This window comes from Stenella coeruleoalba, assembly GCF_951394435.1.
Source record: "Stenella coeruleoalba genome assembly, chromosome: 7".
Lineage (NCBI taxonomy): Eukaryota > Metazoa > Chordata > Mammalia > Artiodactyla > Delphinidae > Stenella > Stenella coeruleoalba.
Window position 1 is genome coordinate 15,562,964 of NC_137153.1, and position 24,992 is coordinate 15,587,955.

Sequence of the window (24,992 nt, forward strand, 5' to 3'; positions counted from 1 at the left end):
TTAATGGACTTCCCTGGTGGTGCAGTGGTTGAGAATCCACCTGCCAATGCAGGGGACATGGGTTCAAGCCCTGGTCCGAGAAGATCCCACATGCCACGGAGCAACTAAGCCCGTGCGCCACAACTACTGAGCCTGCGCTCTAGACCCCGTGAGCCACAACTTTCTCTAGTTGCAATGAGTAGAGGCTACTCCTCGTTGTGGTGTGTGGGCTTCTCATTGCGGTGGCTTCTCTTGTTGTGGAGCACAGGCTTTAGGCACACAGGCTTCAGTAGTTGTGGCACGTGGGCTCTAGAGCACAGGCTCAGTAGTTGTGGTGCACGGGCTTAGCTGCCCCGCGGCATGTGGGATCTTCCCGGACCAGGGCTCAAACCCGTGTCTCCTGCGTTGGCAGGTGGATTCTTAACCACTGCGTCACCAGGGAAGTCCAGTCTTAATGGCTATCTGATCTGACAATTTAGATATAAATACAATATAAAAATAGGGAATTAGCTAGCATATGCGAAAACATATTTTCAACTGTGCTTAGTAGTCACACTTGGTAGCAGTAGCACTAGAGTCACTATTCAGAGACTGCGGTAATGTGTAATTACATCTGTAATGTGGGAAAAAAGCAAGTGAGTCATTATGGGATATACTAATTCTATCATCTCCTATTTTCCTTGAGAAATACGACTGTGGATGAGGAAGAGGTAGAGATGTAATACAGAAGAGACTAGGTAACAGTCCTGAGTTTGAATTGGAAATATCAATATAAACTACAAGGTAAAAATTTTAGATTTAAAACTAAATATACACGACGACTACTCCAAGAGCAATGACCACCCCGAGTGCCCAAGTGTGGTCTGGAGGCCCCATTTCCCATTAACAGAAAGCTTAGGCTTCCTGAAGAGCTGGGTGAGTCCAAATCCCAGTCAAAAAATGTACAAAATGAGCTTGGAACATCTTGACATACCACCAAATGGCACGGCAGCTATCAAAGACTATTAGGGTCCCATCAAGGGGACTGAGGAGCCACTTGAACCTCTTTCTACAATACAACTCTTAGTGGATGGAGCTAGAATTTTCTAAGAGAAACGATATCATGAGTTCATACCGATATTTCCAATCCAGTTTAGGATCACTGGAGTTTTTGCTTAACTTCAGTGTTTTCTATCTTTGCAACTTTTATTTTAGACTGAAAATCTTGCTTCCTAATGATACGAACAAAATTACCTATTTTCTTTAAGCTGTAAAGTTTCTATAATAGTTTCAATATTATTATTCACAATATAATTACTGAAAACTTTATTCCTTTCTGGTTTATCCTTCCTTTGGAACTACACATACTGTTACGCACCTTGCTTTTTTCACTTAGTAATATAACCTGGAGCTCACTCCACAGGAGGATCGCTCTTTTGGTGCTCCACTGCGTGGATACACCATAGTTCATTCCCTCCGTCCCGTACGGACGGACATCTGAGTCGTTTATAAACGTAACTATTACAAACAGTGGCTGCGGTCAGTAACCTCCCACAGCCGTCACTGGCCAAGCTTGCGCTCACCACCCGCACGGGAGCACCCATTTCCCCAGCATGGCTTACGGCTTATCAAACTTCCGACACTTTGCCAATCTGATGCAGGAAATAGTATCTCACGACTGTTTTTTGTGGTCGTTAAGCTGCTTGAACTGACGTTTACTAAGCACTCTGCGCTAGAAGTTTTTCTCATTTTATTCGCACCACTGCCTGGTGGTATAAACTATTCTATTTTACAGAAGAGTGGGCAGTGAGGCACCTGCAGGGATGCAGAGCCTCGTCTGAAAGGCGGTGTGGTTTCCTGGACAGGCACCGGGCTGAGACCCAGGAGACAGAAGCTCCCCTTCTGGGAGTCCTGAGACAAGCCCCTTCCCTTCTCTGAGCCTTGGTGTCAAAGGAGGGTCATCAAGAGCTGTTTCTCGACCTCGCTGCACACCACAGTCACCTGGGAGGCTTGAAAACCTATGATGTCTGAGGTCAGGGGAGGTTTAATGTGAATTTCACCTATCAGGAGTAAGGTTGATCACTTCCCAGATATTTAAGGATCATTTCCATCTTTCTTTCTGTGAACTACCTGTTCTTATCCCTTTACCCATTTTTTCTGTGCAGTTGGTCTTTTACTTAACTTTTGGCAGTTCTTTTAATATTAGGAATATTAACTCTTTATCTGCAGTATAAATTCCAAATATCTTTTCCACCTTCTCACCTGCCTTTTTTCACCTTAAAAGCACTTGGTTCTAGGAAACCGTTTTTTTTATCTTTTTTTAAAAATAATAAATAAATTTATTTATTTTTGGCTGCGTTGGGTCTTCATTGCTGTGCGTGGGCTTTCTCTAGTTGCAGAGAGCGGGGGCTACTCTTGGTTGTGGTGCGTGGGCTTCTCATTGCGGTGGCTTCTCTCGTTGAGGAGCACAGGCTCTAGAGCGCAGGCTCAGTAGTTGTAGCGCACGGGCTTAGTTGCTCCACGGCATGTGGGATCTTCCCGGACCAGGGCTCAAACCCGTGTCCCCTGCACTGGCAGGTGGATTCTTAACCACTGCACCACCTGGGAAGTCCCTAGGATACCATTTGATGGATTAAAACAAAAGGTAAATGCTGGAGTAAAATCAGGAGATAGTCATAAGATTTCCTAGCTTTCCTTCTGAATAAAATCAATGTCAAAGCCCTTCCTTTCCCTGTCCATTTTAAATTAAGTCAAAGATCCACTCTTGTCTCTGATAATGAACATCTGTAGTGGGTGCCCATCTGGTGCCCCTTCTTGCCACCGAGTCCTTCTTTCTTGGAGGAAATCCATTCTACATGTGTGGGCAGACATACTCCAGGTCTAGACTGAGTGCTCAACGCTCTGGCTACTAACTGATTAAAGGATGGGCACAGGAACCAAGCCTATGAGTGAGTCATGGGACGTTATACCCACCACTGGACAAAGCCTGTCCAAGAGGTAGAAAGGGGACAAAGTCTTATTACACAGTCTGAATCCCTGGATGCAGCCCGTCCCCCTGAAGCAAACTAAATCCTAACCTAGTCTACACCGTCTCCTATGCTGTCTAAGGGAGCTTGATTTGTGTTTCTGTCACTTGCAACCAAAAGGGTTTCATGTTTTGTTGTCAGAGAGCATTCAAAATTGTTTCTCCCCAAATCCCCTGAACCTATTACCTCTTGAGGCCAAAACTCTCTTCCTTCTCGCTGGTCTTCCAGATAATCACGGATGATGTTTGTTTTCTGCAGAAACAGGCCCATAGAGTTGGCAAGCTCTGTGTCTTCACCAATTAAGGGATCTTCTAACTCTGAGGCCGAGAACAGACGAGAAAGGCCAATTCCCACCAGCCCAGCAACATAGTGACAGTACTGTAAAAGATGATTTTTCAAGTACTTTAATAATGAAACTTTTACTAAAACAGAAATGCTACAGATTAGCTATAAAAACCAGGTTCCAAAAAGAACGTAAAAGATCTCATTTTGCTTAAAACAACCACATTATACACCATGTACATGTAAAGAGTAAAAAACATTCCAAGAAGGATGTGCACAAAAGACTTAACAAAAGTGATCTCTGGCTCATGTGATGTTTCTATTTTTTTTATTTTATTTTTTACTGTATTTTCTATATCTGTACAATGCACATGCACTGCTTCTAGAATAAAAGGTTATTGAAAAAATAAACTAGTACAGTAAACTTTTTGATATCCCAAATTGGGAGTGAAGGCCTTGAGGGAATAAGGAATATTCTAACAGAAACTAGAATACTAAGCAGAATTTAATCTTGAAGACATTTTAAGATCTTGCAGTGTCTCAAAATCCTCATTAAGTAAAAGAACATAGTGGTACTACTTTGTTTTTTTACATAACAAGGATGTGTTTTATTTATTTTTTAAATATACTTTCCTAAGTTTTTCACTCATTTTTTTAAAGTTTTTTAAATTTATTTATTTAGGCTGTGCTGGGTCTTAGTTGCGACACTCGGGATCTTCAGTTGTGGCATGTAAGATCTTTGGTTGAGGCATGCAGGTTTCTTAGTTGCGGCATGCATGTGGGATCTAGCTCCTTACCAGAGTTCGAACCCAGGTCCCTTACAGTGGGAGGGCGGAGTCTTACCCACTGGACCACCAGGGAAGTCCTCAATGATGTGTTTTAAGCATGCTGCATATTCGGTCCTCACAAACATCTTCTGGGGCACATTCACTAATTATCACCATTGTGCAGATGTAGAAACTGAGGCACAGAGACGTCACTTCACTTGCACAAGATCACTCATCTGGCGCGTCAGAGGCCAGGGATTCTCAGCCAAGCCATACGGCTTCAGAGGCAGGTTGAACAACTTTGCTAAAACTCTGCCTTTCTCTCAAATGAAGTCTGAGTAAATGTAAATCTTAATTGTCAGAGAAGTTTCTTTCTATGCAAGTGGTTTGTCAAAGCTGTCCTCCCCGGAGAAGAGTATTCCAAGACAACTCAATGGAATACTCTTTGTTTTTAAATTGAAATATAGTTGATTTACAATATTGTATTACGTAAAGCAATACGTTTATAAAGTGAATGTCCACTAGACAACTTAAGAAGTGAAGAGGAGTTAATGAAGGTACCCTCTGCAGCAGAGTTAGGGGAAGACCAGAGTAGAGAGTGTCTCTGGTTTAAAGTAATACAGGGCTTCCCTGGTGGTGCAGTGGTTAAGAATCTGCCTTCCAATGCAGGGGACAAGCGTTCGAGCCCTGGTCTGGGAAGATCCACACGCCACGGAGCAACTAAGCCCATGCGCCACAACCACTGAGCCCGTGTGCTATGGCTACTGAAGCCCGCATGCCTAGAGCCCGTGCTCTGCAACAAGAGAAGCCACCGCAATGAGAAGCCCGCGCACCACAATGAAGAGTAGCCCCCGCTCGCCGCAACTAGAGAAAGCCCGTGCGCAGCAACGATGACCCAACGCAGCCAAAAATTAAGTAACTAATTAATTTTTTTTAAAAAAGAAAGTAATACAAAGTCACAGACTAATCAAGGGGTATGATGAAATGGTAGAAAAAGCACTTGAAATATGTTCCAGGAGAGGAAGGATCTGGAAAGAGTAAAGATATGCTGAAATCAGAGAGAAAGCAGCTGTGGACAACTACAAGAAATTTTTAAAAGACTTATTAGAAATTAATAAAAAACATTACATATTACATTACAACATCCATATTGCTGTCCAAGGAAAAGTATATTTTAAGATAACAGTTCTTTGGGTAGAAATACTCCTAGAATGGAGGTATTCATTTTCCTCTCAAGTTGAAGGAAAAGAAAAATATTTACAAGTATTCAGTTTTATCTGATCCGAACTTCTACTCAACAGCCTATAATTAAGTTTCCTGAATAGATCTGCATGGCAGAAAAGGAAGTTACTGTGCTGATAACCAGCGCTGGTTCATGGCCAGGAGTTTCAGCTTTAACTTTAAATTCATAAACTGATATTCTAGCAGCAGCCACACTCACACTAACTTGTGGAGCATAAACCACCAGTTCCAAAGATGCTGTCATCAAGTTTTGAGTCGTGAAAAATGAGGAGGCCAGACCTTGGACCTACACTCACTCGATGAATATGCAGTAGCATCTCTTTTGGGATCCTAACCTAAACACTATTAGAGACACAAAATATGTACGCAGTTTAGACGTTTAAAATGTCTCTGCTTCCACTGAGGTGATGAGTAAGTCTCACAGAGGCCATTCCTATGGAAAATGGGCAAGACCCCCTCCCCTCCTATCTTGTATCTTGAGTCAAGTTTAGTCCCCGTAGTCAATTACGTCACTTTGTCCACAGAAGCAAGCTCTCCCCAACCCCTGGCCAACATCCTTCACAGCTGCTGGTCAGGGATAACCTCTGGCCAAATGAAAGCCAGTATAATTGTATCTGCCACATCATCTGCTCTCACAGCCCTTTCCAGCTGCTCTGTCCCTAGAGGAAGACAACCTGGGCCCCCCCAGGGCTCCTTCGTGTACCTCCATGTATGTGCATCTACAAGCACCATAAGAGGAGGTAGGTGGACGTCGAGAAACCTGGAACCTCTCGCATCATCTTATTTCTATGAAAAGATGATGGGGAAGGAGGTGTGGGTATTAGAAAGGCACTCACTCCTCAGCGTAATGCAACTATGATCCAAGTTAATGCCTTGGGATCCTCGTGAACCGTTTTGTTTCTGAGGAAACAGACACAGAATACAATTTAACAGTCTGATACCTACTCCTAAGTAAATGGGGCCAAGGTGGCCCTGAATTTAAAAGTAAGCTCGTGGGGACTCCCTGGTGGTCCAGTGGCTAAGACTCTGCACTCCCAATGCAAGGGGCTTGAGCTCAATCCCTGGTTGAGGAACTAGATCCCGCATGCCACAACTGAAGACCCAGCATTCCGCAAGTAAGACCCAGCACAGCCTAAATAAAGAAATGTTAAAAACGAAAAGAGGGGCTTCCCTGGTGGCGCGGTGGTTGAGAGTTCGCCAGCCGATGCAGGGGACGCGGGTTCGTGCCGTGGTCCGGGAAGATCCCACATGCCGCGGAACGGCCAGGCCCGTGAGCCATGGCCGTTGAGCCTGCGCATCCGGAGCCTGTGCTCCGCGACGGGAGAGGCCACAACAGTGACAGGCCCGCGTACCGCAAAAAAAAAAAAAAAAAAAACCAAAAAAACCGAAAAGAAACCCAAATTTCATTTAAAAAAAAGTAAGTTTGTGTTATGAAGGAACTGGAAATGACTCAGAAACACACACACGTGCTCAGTAAAGGAAAAAAACATAGAAGACACATTTTAAGATGTGAAAACTATTGATGTCTCTATATTACATGCAATAATTTGGTCATTAACCTCAAATTTCACAGCAAGTCAGAGACACTTTCATCAGCTTAATGTTTGCACCTCTGGGACGAGTTATATCTGCTTTGGCCTAACTCAGTGGTCCCCAACCTATTTGGCACCAGGGACCAGTTTCGTGGAAGACAGTTTTTCCACGGACAGAGTGGGGGTGTGGGGGATGGCTAATGCAAGCGACGGGGAGCGGCAGATGAAGCTTCGCTCGCTCGCCCACCGTGCACCTCCTGCTGTGCGGCCCGGTTCCTAACGGGCTGTGGACCTGTACCGGTCCATGGCCCAGGGGTTGGGGACCCCTGGCCTAACTTGACAATAAACTCCCCAGAGCAACGATTATTCCAGGTATGATGACACGTAAGCCCCTATTAAGTGTTTATGTGGAGACATTACAACCATCCCTTGTCCCTCGGCCCGAATGTCATGGTGAGCACTGCCAGTTCATCAGTGCCACTCACACCGACAAGGCTCCACAGGGACACTAACCTTGTCCCACTCCCGTTCAGACATCACACGCTTATCCAGAAACTCTGCCATCCCAAATCCCATCTTCCGGCAAATGTCAACAATCACTGTTTGGTATTTCTCAGCCAGATTTCGAAACTCCAGGGAGATCTGAAATGGAGGTCATAAAAAAACAGAAAATTTGAAACACGTATTAAAACTGGGCACCAACAGGGTACCTACAGATCATAAAGCAAAGCAACAACAGAACGCATTAGGGAAGACTCCCAAACGATCCAGCTGTAAGTCTAACATCTAGGTTATGCTAGCTTTCTACATATAGAATAAGTTCGGCAAATTTCATAAATATTAAAATAGAAGGGTACAGAAATGCTAAAGTTTCTAGACTCAAAATAAGATTCAGGGAATTCCCTGGTGGTCCAGGGGTTAGGACTCTGAGCTCTCACTGCTGAGGGCCCGGGTTCAACCCCTAGTCAGGGAACTAAGATCCCACAAGCCTTGGGGCAAGGCCCCCCCACCCCAAAAAAAGAAGATTCATAGTCTTATTATACGCTCATCTTCCCACCTAATGATCAATGAGATAATTCAACATAAAACTGGACATATGTGTAAGAATTTTAGGAAGAATGCCTCATTTTCAGACAAGCCTCATGATAATGAAGATTCATTTGTGCAAACATGTCTTGGCCACTTCCTATGCAACAAGCACTGTTGTGGGCACTGGGAATGCACAGCCGGGAGATGACCAGAAACTCCGCCCCCAGAGCTTATGTTCTAGCAAGGAGACCAGCCAACCACTGTCTATCCTCAGTTCCCGAATTCATACCATGAAGCTACAGTGTCTCCCTACTATAAGGCTACACTTTCTAATTCCTTAAACAACTCAGTTTAGTTCAATCTGCAGCAGGCTATCCAACATTTATTTTTCATAGCCCAAGCTTTAATGTCGAAAAGTACTATTGATGTTCTTAAAAGTCACTGCTACTGTACAAGTATCTTGCTTAAGTTCAAAGAAGTGTCTGTAGGTTATCAAAATAGAATATACTGGGTTGGGCAAAAAGTTGTTCGGGTTTTCATCCCATCTTACAGAAAAACCAGAACGAACTTTTTAGCCAACCCAATAAAACACCATGAAACTTCTCAAATAACATGCTATCAACACACAATACTGAAAACAGTGAATAGACTTTGCTAAGCTTCCGAAGTGTGAGAAATACCTGGTCTATGTTTACAGAAAGGTTAGAAAAACTCCCTCAAGGAACACCTAAATTTAAGGACCTGAGAGAAACCCAGAGGGTTGCAGGGCACTGAAGGGGTTCAGAAGTCTAAGATCCTTTAGGATTATTCTGATAAACATAAACTGTTAAACCCCCAAATTCCATAAAACCAAACTGATCTCTCCAGAACTCTTCTCTACAGAACAGCTGTTCCAAGACAGAGCCAAAAGGTAATTCCCACGTGGACTGAAGCAAACGAACAGCTCTACCAAAGGTCATGTGAATCCCTGAATCTCCCAAGGACCTGGTCTTTCAACAGATCCCAGGCTGGGTCAGTTCTATTTATAAGAGGGGAAAGGCCAGCGAGCTGGGGGAGGAGCAGCTCAGGCTTGAAAACAAAGGCTCCAAAATAAACACTTCACTGCTGGATGTGAACCAACTTCAACTCCTTGGTACTTACTACATCATTATATAATTCAAAACATGAAAACAAAAATATCTAAGGAGGAGTGACCATGAAGAGCTCTACGTTCTCCCAGAAACCTGAGGGAGGGTGGGGAGGGAGGGGCCCGACTCCCCCAGGCAGCTCTGCCTGCGAGGTCAGCCAGGAGGGGCTTTTCCTTGTCCCTCCAGGGAATTCTGTTTCCCAGCTACAGTACACTTCTAGGTCCCGGGGTCACTCTCTAGTGATTCCAAGTACGAGAAGGAAGGACACCACGGGGAGTCCACTGGTACAATGGAGAAAGGCCAGCCCCGAAGCAGGGGCAAGGGGAGCATGTACACAGAAATCTCCCTGATTATAAACCTTGGGGTGTTATGATCAAAACACTGGGTGGGGCTTCCCTGGTGGCACAGTGGATAAGAATCCACCTGCCAGTGCAGGGGACACGGGTTAGAGCCCTGGTCCAGGAAGATCCCACACGCCGCAGAGCAACTAAGCCTGTGCACCACAACTACTGAGCCTGCGCTCCAGAGCCCACAAGTCACAACTACTGAGCCCGCGTGCCACAACTACTGAAGCCCGTGTGCCTAGAGCCCATGCTCCTCAACAAGAGAAGCCACCGCAATGAGAAGCCCGCGCACCGCAACAGAGAGTAGCCCCTGCTCGCCACAACTAGAGAAAGCCCACACACAGCAATGAAGGCCCAACGCAGCCAAAAGTAAATAAATAAATTTATTTATTTAGTTTAAAAAAATATTTTTAAAAAAATGGTTTCCTAGAACCAAGTGCTTTTAAGGTGAAAAAAGGCAGGTGAAAAGGTGGAAAAAATATTTGGAATTTACACTGCAGATAAAGAATTAATATTCCTAATATTAAAAGAACTGCCACTAAGCCCATGTGCCACAACTACTGAGCCTGCAAGCCACAACTACTGAAGCCCGTGTGCCTAGAGCCTGTGCTCCACAACAAGAGAAGCCACCGCAGTGAGAAGCCCGTGCACAGCAACAAAGAGTAGCCCCTGCTTGCTACAACTAGAGAAAGCCCACGCGCAGCAATGAAGAGCCAACACAGCCAAAGGAAAAAAAAAAAACCACCAAAACACTGGGTGATGCTACCTTCACCTATATGCAAAGTTTTATTTTTAACCATTTTTTAAAGGGGCAGTAGTGTGTGCCAGGGATTAAGCACAAGGGTTCTGGATGTAGGCCTTTTGTGTTTGAATCCTGGTTCTGCCACTTAACTTCACAGGTGATTTGAGGCAAGGGGCTTAAATCTCTATGTCTCAGTTTCCTTATCTATACACACGTGGTTAACAGTGTATCACGTCCATTACATGTTAAAACTATATTAATATTAAATAAAGCAAATGATAAACCAATAACGAAATACATTTCGTAACTCATAACTCAATAAATGTACGCTATTATTGCCATCATCATTTAAAAGTAACCCTTTCTTATTTCTCAAGCTGTGTTTGGAGGTAGATCTCTAAGACTACCAGTCTCCACTAGTACCAGGTGAAAAAGATGCACTCTAATTTAACCCCTAATATACAATGAGTGTTCTAGAAAGCCTGGTATCAACTAATGAGCACTGAAGCCTTATTACAGCCCCAGGTCCCATGTCAATGCTGACCAGAGGAAGCCTTCAGCCACTTCACTCGGTTAGAAGGCCCCGTGGAGGCTCAGCCCCACCTTCCACCGGGCCTGGGGCAAGGGCACAACGGTGGCCACACGCCATGTGGCTCAAAATCTTAAACCATCAAGCGAGCTAGTAACTTACCAAGTGCAGTATGTTCTCTTCTCCCACCCTGACAAACAGACCTTCACAACCACCTGGAGGACTCGGGTGTGAATTTACAATTCTTGGCCCCTCAGGCTTCTGTTCCAAAATTAAATAGTGCAGAGACTGCCAGGAGGAGGAATCTCACACTCGTGTGTAAGGACACCCCAGACAGCAGGGTCAAGCTTCACCCACGACCCTCCTGAAGAGCCACCCTCAGGCCAAGGGTCACGGTCACTGGTGCACAGTACACCCTGGAGGAAATGGGCCCCAGGAAATGGACTGCAAGTCGGTGTGTGTGTGGGGTGTCTCAGGGAATTAGGGGCACGCAACCCCAGACCCCCAGAAGATGGTCTACAAGGGGAGCTGCACAAGCTCGGGGCAGGCACGCTCCCACGGCCCCCCTTGAGGGTGAGGTGGCCCAGAGGGGGGCCCTCTAAAGTGAGGGGCAGGAAGGGACTTCCCTGGCAGTCCAGTGGTTACGACTCTGGGCTCCCAATGCAGGGGGCACAGGTTCGAACCCTGGTTGGGGAACTAAGATCTCGCATGCCATACCGCGCGGCCAAAAAAAAAAAAAAAAAGATGGACTTAAGAAAAATAAATAAGTGAGGGGAGGGGGAAGAGCCCTTCTTGCCCCTATCTGAGAGCAGTGCTGTGTGAGGGAGGCCCTCGCCCCAAACCCACTCACTGTACACCTAACCCTCAGCAACCGGAATTTGTGGGATCTTCTAAAGCTCAAGATTTTAATTAGAACCCACTTAACTCCAACTGAGTGGACTAAATACCCAATATTTACAGAACACTATTCTAAGTACTCTACATGTATGAACTCATTCAGGCCTCGCAGCTCTAACTTTACAAATGAGGAAACTGAGGCACAAGGAAATTAAGGGGTGTGTCCAGGCTCACACAGCTGCGGGTGGCAGAGATCATCCTGCTTCAGTCCTCAGCTCAGCTGCGAAGAGCCCACGCCCTACCCCACAGCTGCCACCCATCATGAGCTGCAGCTGCACAGCACACCACCAGGTTCAGGGTGCCCCAGAGGCCAGCAGCGCGACACACCTAGGCTGCGTTCTCGGGTGCACTGGCTGGAGAACCCATCTTTCACGACACTGGCACTGGAGTACTCTTTCCACAGGAAGGAAGGCTGGACTTCCCAACAACATCCTGGTAATGACAGTAGCAGCTAACACCTAAGAGCTCCACCTACGTTAACTCTTTCCATCCTCACAACCACACTGGGAGGCAGGGACCATTATTCTCTCTGTCTTACCGATGAAGAAACAGAGGCACAGGCAGGCTATGTAACGCAGCACCAGTTAATGAGTGGGAGCATGGGGCCGCCAACCCAGGCAGTCTGGCTTGAGACGCACCATTGCCACATTATGCTACACTGCCCTGAAACTGCTGGTTTTGCAGTTCCCGCCAGGCACACGGGCCAGCTGACGGCCACCCCACCAATCATGCGCACGACTGCATCCCGTTAGTCCCGCTACCGTTGGAAAGTCCTCCAGGACTTGTCGGTCCTTCTCCTTGCTCTCCGTGAACCGCCAGTCGGGCTCATAAAGGTACGAGTGGAAGTTGTGTAACAGGGGGACCTTTCTTTCTATACTGATGGTCATGTCATCTTCCAGAGTGTCCAGCGCTCGGAGAACCAGATAAAATATGCATACTGCATGGCTGTAAGAAAGCAATAACTATCAATACATTGGAACAAACGTTCAAACATATTTGTTTTAAAATCACATCTCATTTTTGCTGGGCCATTTTCTAAACCCTCCTACACCCTTAACTCTACAGAACTATGAAAGGATATCCAAAACTTTTCGTACTTAATGCAACTTCTTGGCTTCTCTTTCTCAGATGGGAGCAATGGACTACTGTAGTTTATTTATAAAAATAAAGAAAGAACCTGCCAGCTGCACGTCACTACTACTCCCACAATGAGTAAACATTTAACTAATGCAGCACAACTGTAGAAAGACCAGCAGACCATTTGGAAGGAACTATTATTTTGCAGATAAAATAAAGTCAAAAGACACAATAACTTCTCACTATCAATACTATCATACCTAACGGCTAAGTCATATACATAATCTGCACAGAGGCAACTTCAGAAGAATTAACCCAATATACTAGAAATGCAAAGTAGCATAAGCGAAGCCAAGGAAAATGCATGAGCCGCTTAGAGACAGGTCCAGCTGCCAGCACTAAAAAAAGTTAATAAACATCCCCTCCCCCTCCCTGAAAGAGCTGGGCCTGCAGGGAAGCTATGAGATGGCCAGGTGCCTGGAAGGGCATTCTAAAGTAAACACAGGCGTGTTTCAACCCCGAACATTTCCTTCACCCACCGGGGCCTGTTCAGGCTACGCCACAAGCACGGCGACAGCAACGCGAGGGGCCGTGTCAAAAAGTGGCTTCGAATGGCCCGTAGCAGTTTTCTTCCCCCAGGTCACAAAGAGCTGCCTGCGCCACTCACCGCATTTCCCCATCCAGCGCCTGGATAACAGCTGCGAAACTGCGACTGGTCTGATTCAAGTACTTGTAACAAGTTTTCAAGCTGCTGCTGAGCGAGTCCTGCGGGCAGAGGAGACACACGGCGGTGGGAGACGCGGAGGGGCTGGAGTGGGGCTGGGGCGAGCGACCGGCTACCGCGGGGCTCCGCAGCCGGCCGCACACGCCCTCTCCCCGCGGCCGGTCCTTGGTGGGCCAAGCGGCGGGGGGCAAGGGGCAGCCGCGCGGCGGAGTGCCCGCGCCCCTGGGCGCCGCGCCGGGGCTCAGCACCAAGGTCCGCTTGAAAAGGGACATGGCCTTGGTGCCGCAGGCGACTGCGGCCATGGGAACCGCGGGGCCAGCGCCGTTTTTCCTCCATAGACCCGAGAGGAGCGGAGGGGCGCCCACCGAAGGGCGGGACCGGCACTTGCTCCACCGCAATAGGCTTGGGGAGGCGGAGCAGTGAGCTGGCGTCCGCCGCCCCGCCCGCCCACGTGCGAGCCGAGCCCCGCCCGCCCACGTGCGAGCCGAGCACCGCCCCACACGCCCCGCGGCCAGCCCCGCCCACCCCGCCCAGATGCGAGCCCCGCCCCGCGGCCTATGGCTCACCACCCGCGCCTTCCTCACCTTGTTACCCTGCTGCCCAGAACCCGCAGGCTGTTGACGGAACCCCAATCTCTCCTCGGCCAAACTTTAGTCAGGCTCCTCAATCCTCCACCTTTGTACTTCTATGTTTATCTTTTGCGTCGCTCAGCTTTAGCAAGAACTCTGCTAAATTGGTTTAGCCAGAATCCCTCATCCGTCATGTATGATCACTGCACCATCTGACCCGAACTTCCTCTTCCCCCACCATCCCGGCGCCCTGACCTGCCTCCAGCAAGAATCCCAGTAGGTCGTTTCAGCAGAATGCCCCTTACCCCAGAGGTTTCCTCTTAGTACTTTTCCATCCACCCACACCCACACTCTGCTCCTTGTTGTATTCGGAACCGAGCCCAGTTCTATACTGAGGTCTCTTTCCTCTATTGCAGTTGCTTTTCTGAATGAAATCTGATTTCACCCCTTTAACTACTGTCCAGTTCTGGTTTTCCTTTAACACCTGTTAAACCTCTATTATCCTCTGGAAAGCTAGCTATTCCTTTTAAGATTTCTAATCATCTTTCCCTTTCAAATCAGTGAGCTGTAACGATCTTTATGAATCTTATTAACTCTTCCCTAAGGAAGACAAAAACTGTTTTTCCAGAAAAAAAAAAAGCCATGTTCTGATATGCAAGCATATCAGAAAGAATTGCTGGCTGTTTTGTATATTTTTTTATGGAGACTTTCTATTTTAGAGCAGTTTTAGGTTCAGGGAAAATTGAGTGGAAAATACAGAGTCCCCATATACCACCCCCCCAAGTCTCCCCCACTCTCTTTCTGAGAGAAGCGGGAAACATTTGCAATATCTAACAACAGGGGGGATGGTTTAAAATAAATATATGTACACACATATACATGTGTATATATACATATATATGTATGTATATGGAAATCCCATAGTCACTTGGGAATGTCAACAGTGAACCTTGGGACCCTGCTGGGGTCCAGGTGAACTATCTTCTTTTCATATGTGTTTATTTCCTACCATGGATACATGTTCTTCTGTCAAGAGAATAAAGCTTTTCTTTTTAAATCACATAACCATGAGAAATTATTGCCAAGTTCAATTAAAAAAATAGTAAAAATTAACATTTACTAAGCACCATATATTAGTAAAATCATTTTGTACATACAGTCTGGCATATAAAAATACTCAGTGAAGGTCGGATGAGTAAATGAATAAGTTCAAAGAGTATTTAAAAACAATTCACCAACTCCTTCCCTATCAAAATGTGGAGAGGCAAGACTTCACAATAAAATAGAAGGAACAGAATAACAGCTCTTTTCTGACCTCTAAGCCAGCTCTTCACATACAACTGTTGTTATCAGGCCACAATGATTCCTTTCACTGCACTGCCAAATGTTTTAATCCCCGGATACAACTAAGGGTTTGGGGGCTGATGTCAAAGGTGCATCACACATTGGGACTTCCCTGGTGGCGCAGTGGTTAAGAATCCACCTGCTAATGCAGGGGACAGAGGTTGGAGCTCTGGTCCAGGAAGATCCCACATGCCACGGAGCAGCTAAGCCCGTGCGCCACAACTACTGAGCCTGCGCTCTAGAGCCTGCAAGCCGCAACTACTGAGGCCACGCACCACAACTACTGAAGCCCCCATGCCTAGAGCCCGTGCTCTGCAACAAGAGAAGCCACCGCAATGAGAAGCCCGCGCACCGCAACGAAGAGCAGCCCCTGCTCGCTGCAACTGGAGAAAGCCCGCGCGAAGCAACGAAGACCCAACACAGCCAAAAATAAATAAATAAATTTACATATTAACAAAAAAAGGATCGTCGCACTCGTTCTGAAGAGCAACAATCTTGAAGGTGTCCCCCCTCCTTTCCAACACACCTTCTCCACTCTTCTTTTTTTAAAGCAGTCATCCTTGTCTTTTTTTTTTAATATAAATTTATTTATTTTATTTTTGGCTGCGTTGGCTCTTCGTTGCTGCTCGCAGGCTTTCACTAGTTGCGATGAGCGGGGGCTACTCTTCGTTGCGGTGCGCGGGCTTCTTATTGCGGGGGCTTCTCTTGTTGCGGAGCACGGGCTCTAGGTGCGCGGGCTTCAGTAGTTGTGGCATGTGGACTCAGTAGTTGTGGCTCACAGGGTCCAGAGCACAGCCTCAGTAGTTGTGGCGTACGGGCTTAGTTGCTCCGCGGCATGTGGGATCTTCCCGGACCAGGGCTTGAACCCATGTCCCCTGCATCGGCAGGCGGGTTCTTAACCACTGGAGCAAGGTCACGAAATCACTTTGCATCTCCTTACCCCATCATTCTTTTTTCCTGGCACCTATTTGTGTCAATACCTCATTCTGTAACAATAATTTCCTCAAATTGCCAAGAACATACAGGGAGATATAACTATGAAACACACTATGGAAAACACCACTGTTAAAAATATTTCCATTGCTTGCTTCCCATGAGCTAACGGAAAAAAAAATTTTTCAAATAAAAAGCTAAAGCTACTGTGGCCTGTCCCTAGAGCCTCCTGATGTTTTTCTTTGCTGAGATGAGCGTGCTCACAAGAACTCTCCAGTGAGAGAAAACAGGGATGAAGGGCATTGAGAGGAAGAGTGTGCAGTGGTGAGAAGGACAGGACTGTCCTCCCACGACTGGGGCTCCACCTGAAAGACAGTTCCACAAGTGGACGGAAACCAACCCGCCCCACGGCCTTCCATTCAGATTAAGTAACACAGGCTCCCTGAGAAGGGAGGGAAAACCTCACAAACTTGAGAAATGAAGTTACGTAACAGCAAGAGTAATACCTGCCACTTGCTGGGCAGCTACTACATGCCAAGCACAATACAAACATTACGCAACCTTTTAAAGATGACGTGATACGGACCTGCAGTCCACCCAAGGTCTTCATGGCCAGATGTGTAGCACAATTCAGAATCTGGAGTGTTTTAGAAGACAGGCAATGAAATGCACATACAGCCTGTCATTGTGGAATGGCTCCCTGTAACTGATTATCGACACTTCCTCAGCAAAACATTTTGAATAGTTATACTAAGTGGGATCACTTTATCATGTATCAGAGCACATTGTACTGCCAAGTGACCTTGAGCCAGACTTATTAAAAACCTCTTTGTTTTCAGACCATTTTGGAGTTGGGAAATTGTGATTGACAGATTGTGATCCACTGTCTCTATTATACGGAGGAAGAACCTGTTGCTGGACGTTAAATCACCAAAAGGAATAGAGTCAGGATTAAACTTCATAGACATTAGTCTAAGTAATAGGATTTAGACTTGATAGAAGCCAGAACTGCATGATTACAAAACACTGAGTTTTTCCATTATGTGCTCTCTTAGTGATGTCACATAACTTGCAGGTGGTAGTATGATGCCAGATTTACTTATATGCTCCTAAAAATTCAGGATAAGTCAATTTAGGGAACCCTGAACTCCTACAGCCAAATCCTTCTGTGACTGAAATAATCTCAGCCCTCCATGTCTGCTAAGTGTAATTTTTTTCCCCCAGCTTCTTCGTTACCCAAGACAGAAACTAAGGTAATGTTAAGTGAAGGAAAATGGTTTTTCCTATGTTTCCTCTAACTAGAGGTATACTCAGCTATATTTTAAAAATGGTTCATGGGGGTTAAAAACGGCTCAGGAAAACTACAACTAACAAAATAGTACTGTACTGCATTGCTCATCAAATCTTAGAGCTAGGAGAGGAAATAGCCCAGGTCTCACTTTTTAAAAAATTTAAAAGATTATACTGTGAAAAGTCTTACCCCTACCCCTTACTGTGGCCACCCACTTGCCTCTCTAGAGGTATCCAATGCTACCATTTTTTCCAAGTCTTATTTCATAGAGAAGAAAATGTGACACAGAGAAGTCTCTGGACCCAAATCACAACCCTATAAATTGTGTCCCCTGACTTCAGACACTCAGCTCCCTTGCCCTTCTATCATTTTCCTTTGTAGTACTTCTCTCCACCTGAAATATTGTATATTTGCTTTTTTTCCCTTCTCTCTCTCTTCTATTAGAATGTACGATTCGCAAAAGCAAGGTCTTCACCTATTTGGTTCACCGTTTTATCCCAGCACCCAGAATAATATCAAGCATGCAATCGGCGGCCAGATGTTTGTTAAATGAATATAGGAAGGATAGGAAGGAGGGAGGGAGGGAGGAAATGCACAACAGAATTGGGAAGGGCAGATAGAAGCCAGAAATTGCTGTGTGCCCGTGAAGTGTCTGGTGCACACGTGACAGCACTGGAATGTGATCAGCTCTCTGGGACCAGTCAAAGCCTGTGCTCTTTATTCTGGGTGGCCTCCAGAGTGGAAGCATGAAGGTCTTCAGACAGGCCAGGGATGGCATCATGGAACCACCACTCGAGAGCTTCCAAATTCAACTCCTTTCCGCCACAGTTTCCTGATGTGTAAACTGGCAGTAACAATAGCACTTACCTCTTTAGCGTTGTCATCAAGATCGACTAAGTATGGTAAGTTACAAAATGGTCAAAGTTTGTGGCTCTTCCCATCAGGAGGTGGAGTCTATCTCCACCTCTTCGCACCTGGGCTCCCCTTGTGACTTTTTTTACCCAAGAAGACAGTAGCAACTGTGAGTCAAGCAGAAAGCGGAAGAGTGCGTGCACACTGGGGTTTGCATGATTCTAGTCAATAGAGCAGAGTTCCCAGGCTAGCCTGCTGGATGAGACACACAGGGCCCAGCCTCCCCTCAATGTTCCGGCCTACAGCCTGCTAATCAGATGGTCCAGCCACATGCCAACCAGCCAGCTGAGCAAACCCAGTAGAAATCACTCAAGTTGGCCCAGACCAGGACACCCCAGCTCTCCAAGAGAACTGTGAACTAAGTAACAGTTGTTATTTTAAGTCACTGAGTTTGGTTTTTTACTTGTGGTAAAATATACGTAACATGAAATTGACCATCTTGACCATTTGTGAGCGTGCACTTCAGGAGTGCTAAGTCACACTGTTGTGCACCCAGTCTCCTGAATTAAGCCACTCCGTTTTGGGGTGGTTACCCAACGAAAGCTAACTGATAACACTGACATAACAGACTTCAAGAGCTTCTCCAGTGCCTGGAACACAGAACTCAATAAATGCTGTCTATTAATATTACTATTATCGTTATTAATTTGATTATTCTCACAGTTTAATCCCCTAATTCCATTCACCTGCCAAACTACTGTTCCAAAACTACTGCTTTCATAGTGCCACAGGTGCATCTGACCATTGCCTGCTTCACGGAATACAGCTCAGCTCCTGGACTCCCACATGTACCCACTGCACTTTGCACTCAATTCCAGCCACACACACTGTGCTTAGTCCTACCTACATGACTGGCTCATACTGGCTTTCCCCACAGAGGATCCTCCCCCACTAATCTAAATCTAATACCTCTTTTCAAGGCCCTACACTTTGCAAAGCACTTCTGTGTTTTTTAAAGACTTTTCACTGTAAAACAGTTCTACTTCACTAAAATTTCCTGAAATCTCAACGTACTTAAGATGACTTGGCACTTCCTAGGTATCTTTTGTACACCTGCTCTCCATCAGGCTGGGAACCGACTGAGGATACACGGTTTCCAGTCTGTGTCCATCACACAAAGCGTGTTCAGCTTTTAGCTGAATCTGGACGACCCTCTGCTTAATGTGACTCTCTGGCCCATCACCTTAATGACCAGCAGCATGATGGGGTCAAGAGAGTGAGCTCTGGACTCAGACTGCCAGGGTCAAAGGCGGTCTCCACCAGTGAACAGCTGTGGGACCTCAGGCAATAACTAACCTCTCTGTGCCTTTTTTTTCATCTATAAAAACAGGAAAAATAATAGTAGCTTCCTCACAGGGTTACTGGAAGGTTTAAATAATACACGTTAGGAGGCACTGGGCACACAGTAAGAGCACAATAAATGTTAGCCATTATTATGACACCCTTTACCTAAAAGGTAAAGATCTAGGTTTAAAAAGTCCTTCAGGAGGACATCAAGATGGAAGAACAGACCTTGAAGGGATCTGGGCTGACCATGGTTCTAAGTCCACAGCATGGTGAGACTGCCTAAAAAAGTCAATGAACCAAACAGACTTAATTGATATTTATATAATTAAAGTGGCAGGATACACTTTCCTCTCAAGTACTCACAGAATATTCTCCAGGATAGATCACCTCTTGGGTCACAAATCAAGCCTCTGTAAATTTAAGAAAATTGAAATCGTATCAAGTATCTTTTTCAAACCACAACACCATGAGATTAGAAATCAATTACAGGAAAAAAATTGTAAAAAATACAAACACATGAAGGCTAAACAATACGCTACTAAATAACCAAGAGATCACTGAAGAAATTAAAGAGGAAATAAAAAAAATACCTAGAAACAAATGACAATGAAAACACGACAACCCAAAACCTATGGCACGCAGGAAAAGCAGTTCTAAGAGGGAAGTTTATAGCAATACAATCCTACCTCAAGAAACAAGAAAAATCTCAAATAAACAACCTAACCTTACACCTAAAGCAGCCAGAGAAAGAACAAACAAAACCCAAAGTTAGTAGTAGGAAAGAAATCATAAAGACCAGAGCAGAAATAAATGAAATAGAAACAAAGAAAACAATAGCAAAGATCAATAAAACTAAAAGTTGGTTCTTTGAGAAGATAAACAAAATTGATAAACCTTTAGCCAGACTTATTAAGAAAAAAAGGGAGAGGACTCAAATCAGCAAAATTAGAAATGAAAAAGGAGAATTTACAACTGACATCACAAAAATACAAAGGCTCATAAGAGACTATACAAGCAACTATATGCCAATAAACTGGACAACCTGGATGAAATGGACAAATTCTGAGAAAAGTACCTTTCAAGACTGAACCAAGAAGAAATAGAAAATATGAACAGACCAATCACAAGTAATGAAATTGAAACTGTGATTAAAAATCTTCCAGCAAACAAAAGTCCAGGACCAGATGGCTTCACAGGTGAATTCTATCAAACATTTAGAGAAGAGCTAACACCTATCCTTCTCAAACTCTTCCAAAAAATTGCAGAGGGTGGAACCCTCCCAAACTCATTCTATGAGGCTACCATCACCCTGATACCAAAACCAGTCCAAGATATCACAAAAAAAGAAAATTACAGGTTAATATCACTGATGAAAATAGATGCAAAAATCCTCAACAAAATACTAGCAAACAGAATCCAACAACAGATTAAAAGGATCATACACCATGATCAAGTGGGATTTATTCCAGGGATGCAAGGATTCTTCAATATACACAAATCAATTAATGTGATACACCATATTAATAAATTAAAGAATAAAAACCATATGATCATCTCAATAGATATAGAAAAAGCTTTCAACAAAATTCAATACCCATTTACGATAAAAACTCTCCAGAAAGTGGGCATAGAGGGAACCTACCTCAACATAATAAAGGCCATATATGACAAACCCACAGCAAACATCATTCATAACGGTGAAAAACTGAAAGCAATTCCTCTAAGATCAGGAACAAGCCAAGGGTGTCCACTCTCGCCACTATTATTCAACATAGTTTTGGAAGTCCTAGCCATGGCAATCAGAGAAGAAAAAGAGATAAAAGGGATACAAATTGGAAAAGAAGTAAAACTGTCACTTTGCAGATGACATGATACTATCCAGAGAAAATCCTAAAGATGCAACCAGAAAACTACTAGAGCTAATCAATGAATCTGGTAAAGTTGCAGAATACAAAATACACAGAAATCTCTTCCATTCCTATACACTAACAACGAAAGGGCAGAAACAGAAATTAAGGAAACAATCCCATTTACCACTGCAACAAAAAGAATAAAATACCTAGGAACAAACCTACCTAAGGAGGCAAAAGACCTGTCCTCAGAAAACTGTAGAACACTGATGAAAGAAATCAAAGATGACATAAACAGATGAAGAGATATACCATGTTCTTGGATTGGAAGACTCAATATTGTGAAAATGACTATACTACACAAAGCAATCAACAGATTCAATGCAATCCCTATCAAACTACCACTGGCATTTTTCACAGAACTAGAACAAAAAATTTTACAATTTGTATGGAAACACAAAAGACCCTGAATAGCCAAAGCAATCTTGAGAAAGAAAAATGGAGCTGGAGGAATCAGGCTCCCTCCCTCACTGTAAGATAACACCTCCTAAAAACCAGAACTCTCTGGAGATGGGCAGTCTCCAGAGGTAGTGAATTACCTGTCACAGGAGGTGTTCAGGAAACTGTATATCCTGGATTGTAAAGCAGTGACTATTTTTCTGTTTTGGGTCACAGATCCCTGGAAGCATCTGATAATAGTGAACAGAATTCTTTTTCCCCCAAAACACACAAATATACAGTAACATAAGTATCTGCAAATAATTTCAGGAAAGGGCCAAGTAAGAACTCTTAGCCAGAATCTCCTAATTAAACAAATATCTATTGATCAAGGCACAGGAGAAATTTAAGGCTGTATTTCCTTTAGGCATCCCTCAAAAGATTAATCCCCTATCCCAGCCAGCGGTGATTTTTCCCTTCTGTGAATTTCCTTATGGCATTTACTATATTCTGCCACAGTTACTTAAGTTTCTCTTGTTTAAAAACCTAGAGGTATCTTGAGGGCATTGCATCCACCTTTTGTTCATTAATTCACTAAAGGTACATCAAACAAGACTCCTGTTTTCAAATAGTTTAAAGTCCAGAATCAAACATAGAATCTTAAATCTGAAAGGTACTTTGGGAACATAAAACCCATAGACAAATAACCGCAATACAAGACTATGGGACTGATATAAGGTGAAACAGTGCTAGAGAAAATGGTCGAGGGAGGGTCACAGGTAACATTAAAAGGCATCTCGTTATGGTGACTTCCTAAGCTTTCTATGAACAATTTTATAACATTTTATCGACCTGACAAGACAATGAGCTCTTTGGGTGTCTTATTTGTCTATACATGTTATCCTGCCCTTCTGCACCCAGTATAAAGCCTAAAGCAGAACAGATGTTTAATAAATATCTGCTGAATGGTCAACAGAGGTGGTATTCACAGAAGCCAGACCTTGAAGGATGAGAAGGATTCTGAGTTATAAGGCAAAGGGAAAACTTTTCTTTCTGATGAGAAACTGAAGTGTTTTAATAAAGAACAACAACTAAGAGTATAAACACAGGACGGTTTTGTGTTACTTCCATTGGGGAAAAGAATTTAGAACTTTTGATATAACCCCACTAATTCAGTTGAATGTGTCTATTTATTCAATAATCACTTAATGATTTTCTTGTTGGAATAAATACCTTTGTAAGTATTCATTTAACAAAGGGTACAGGAGTGAGGAAGGTGAAATATAAATAAAACCAAGTCTGGCCTTCAAGCAGCCAACAGGGTAACTAATCGACAGATATAGAGAAAATTAATAAGAACTTGCAAAAGTAGACAAGTATTCTAAAAACCTCAGGGAGCACTGAGGAAGAAGGGCTTGATCAGACTGCAGGAAAGGGGGAGAAGCTTATGGAGGTGGTGTAACTGAAAACTGGAAGGATGAGTAAGGTTTCATTCCAGAAAAGGTATTCGTGACATTTGCATAGTTCATTACGTTCACAAAATTCTTTCACACGTCCTCTCCCACTTAATCTACCCATGCAGTCTCAGTTTTGTAACCCACATATTAGAACCCAGAAAAACATCTATCTCAGGGACAGAACGCAATATGAAGCAAAACTACTTGAAAACCAATGTCGTGAACGAACATTAACATTTTAGGCAGCAAGACAACTTGGGGATGGGGGCGGATGCCTAGGAGACCAAGGGCAGCTGGGCCCGACATCTGATTAAGGAGAGGGGAACCAGGCTGGAAGGGCAGGGCCGCCTGACAGGGGTCAGGGGGTTGCTCCCCCGAGGGAAGGAGGGAGCCCGAGGCGTTTGGCACCCGTTGGCCGCAACCCTGGCCCTCGATTCTGGGCCCTGCCGGCCAGGCCCAGAAGCCGGCGGTCGCGCGCAGCCTCCCGGCTCCGCCGGGATGCAGGGATGCTCGGCCCACCTGGTCCATCTTGGGCATCACCTTCCGCCGGCCCCCCATCTGGAAGCGCAGCAGGTTGTAGAACTCCTCGGGGTGCCCCAAGCACTTCACGAACTCCATGCTGGCTGCGGCGAACTGTCGGACCTCGGAGCTCACCTCGCGGATACCTCGGGATGGCCCCTACCCGCAACCAAAGAAGGATTAGTCGGCGGTTGGGGCGGGGCGGAGGCGGGCCCAGCGCGGCGAAGGCGAGCCCCGCGCGGCGGCGCCACGCCCACTTCCCAACCAACTTCAACTGGCCTCGGTCTCTCGCGCCGCTGCCCGTGGGCTCGCGGGGTGGACTGGCGAGCGCTGATTGGCCTGGGCCGCTCGCACCAGCAAGATGCCGGCCAATCGGCGGCGGGATGTGTCTGGCGTGAGGACCACATCCTAGAAGCTAATTGGAGGGAGAGAAAGAGGCAGGCGAGCGGGATTGGTGCTCCTAATGAAGGCGGGCCTTTGCTTTCCTCTGTTTTCCCAGTGCAGGGCTGGAGGAGCGAACCGAGACTTTGAGAAGCCCCCCCAGGCGGAGCTCAGTGCGTGGGAGGCTGGCTCCGAACGGGCTTTAGCTGAGAGCCCAGCGGGCCAGAGCCCGCTAAGCCCTCCACGTGTTTGTCCTGCCAGGCAGATTAGCTCTTCCGGGACGCGCTCGGCTCACAGCCGCGCCTCGAATGGGTGCAATCAGCCTGAGGCTTCGAGCACGTAAATTTTGTCCCAAAAAAGGATCTGAAGCGTTTCTACGGCCTATCAAAGGGTGATGTGGAAATTTTTATCTCGATCCTAGAGCACTCACAAGCCCTGGAAAAATACGTGCTACCCCAACGACCAAATCTATTTTAACACCGCAATCAGTGATCCTTTTAAAAATTAAGGCAGCTCTCATCACTGCCTAAAAACCCTGCAGTATCTGTCCATTTTACTCGGTAAAAGCCAAAGTCCCCACGAGGGTCTAAAAGCTCTGCACGAATAGCCCTCCATCCCCATTACGTCTCACCTGCATTTTCAAACCCCTCCCTCCTTGGCCCCAGGACTTGTCTACACTTCCTTCTTCCCGTAATATTTTTTCCCCCGGATATGCAATTGGCTAACTCGTTCACC

The 24,992-nt window shown here is 45.3% G+C and overlaps 1 protein-coding gene across 3 annotated transcripts in view; it reads right to left on the minus strand.

Annotated features, from left to right (window-relative positions):
• The window catches only part of FDFT1 (farnesyl-diphosphate farnesyltransferase 1), a 39,554-nt gene extending 15,450 nt beyond the window's left edge, over positions 1-24,104 (minus strand). The window contains exons 1-6 of one of the 3 annotated variants that reach the window (XM_079926060.1): positions 23,877-23,947; positions 19,976-20,022; positions 13,220-13,317; positions 12,237-12,420; positions 7,321-7,449; positions 3,171-3,362 (exon numbers count right to left, since the gene is read on the minus strand). In XM_079926060.1, the coding sequence (XP_079782186.1) occupies positions 3,171-3,362; positions 7,321-7,449; positions 12,237-12,420; positions 13,220-13,224 (510 nt within the window). In that variant the 5' untranslated portion in view covers positions 13,225-13,317; positions 19,976-20,022; positions 23,877-23,947. Of the gene's footprint in view, positions 1-3,170; positions 3,363-7,320; positions 7,450-12,236; positions 12,421-13,219; positions 13,689-19,975; positions 20,023-23,876 lie in introns of those variants that run through there. The other 2 variants (XM_079926059.1, XM_079926058.1) reach the window with 2 other exon arrangements.
• Positions 24,105-24,992: the final 888 nt, after the last annotated feature.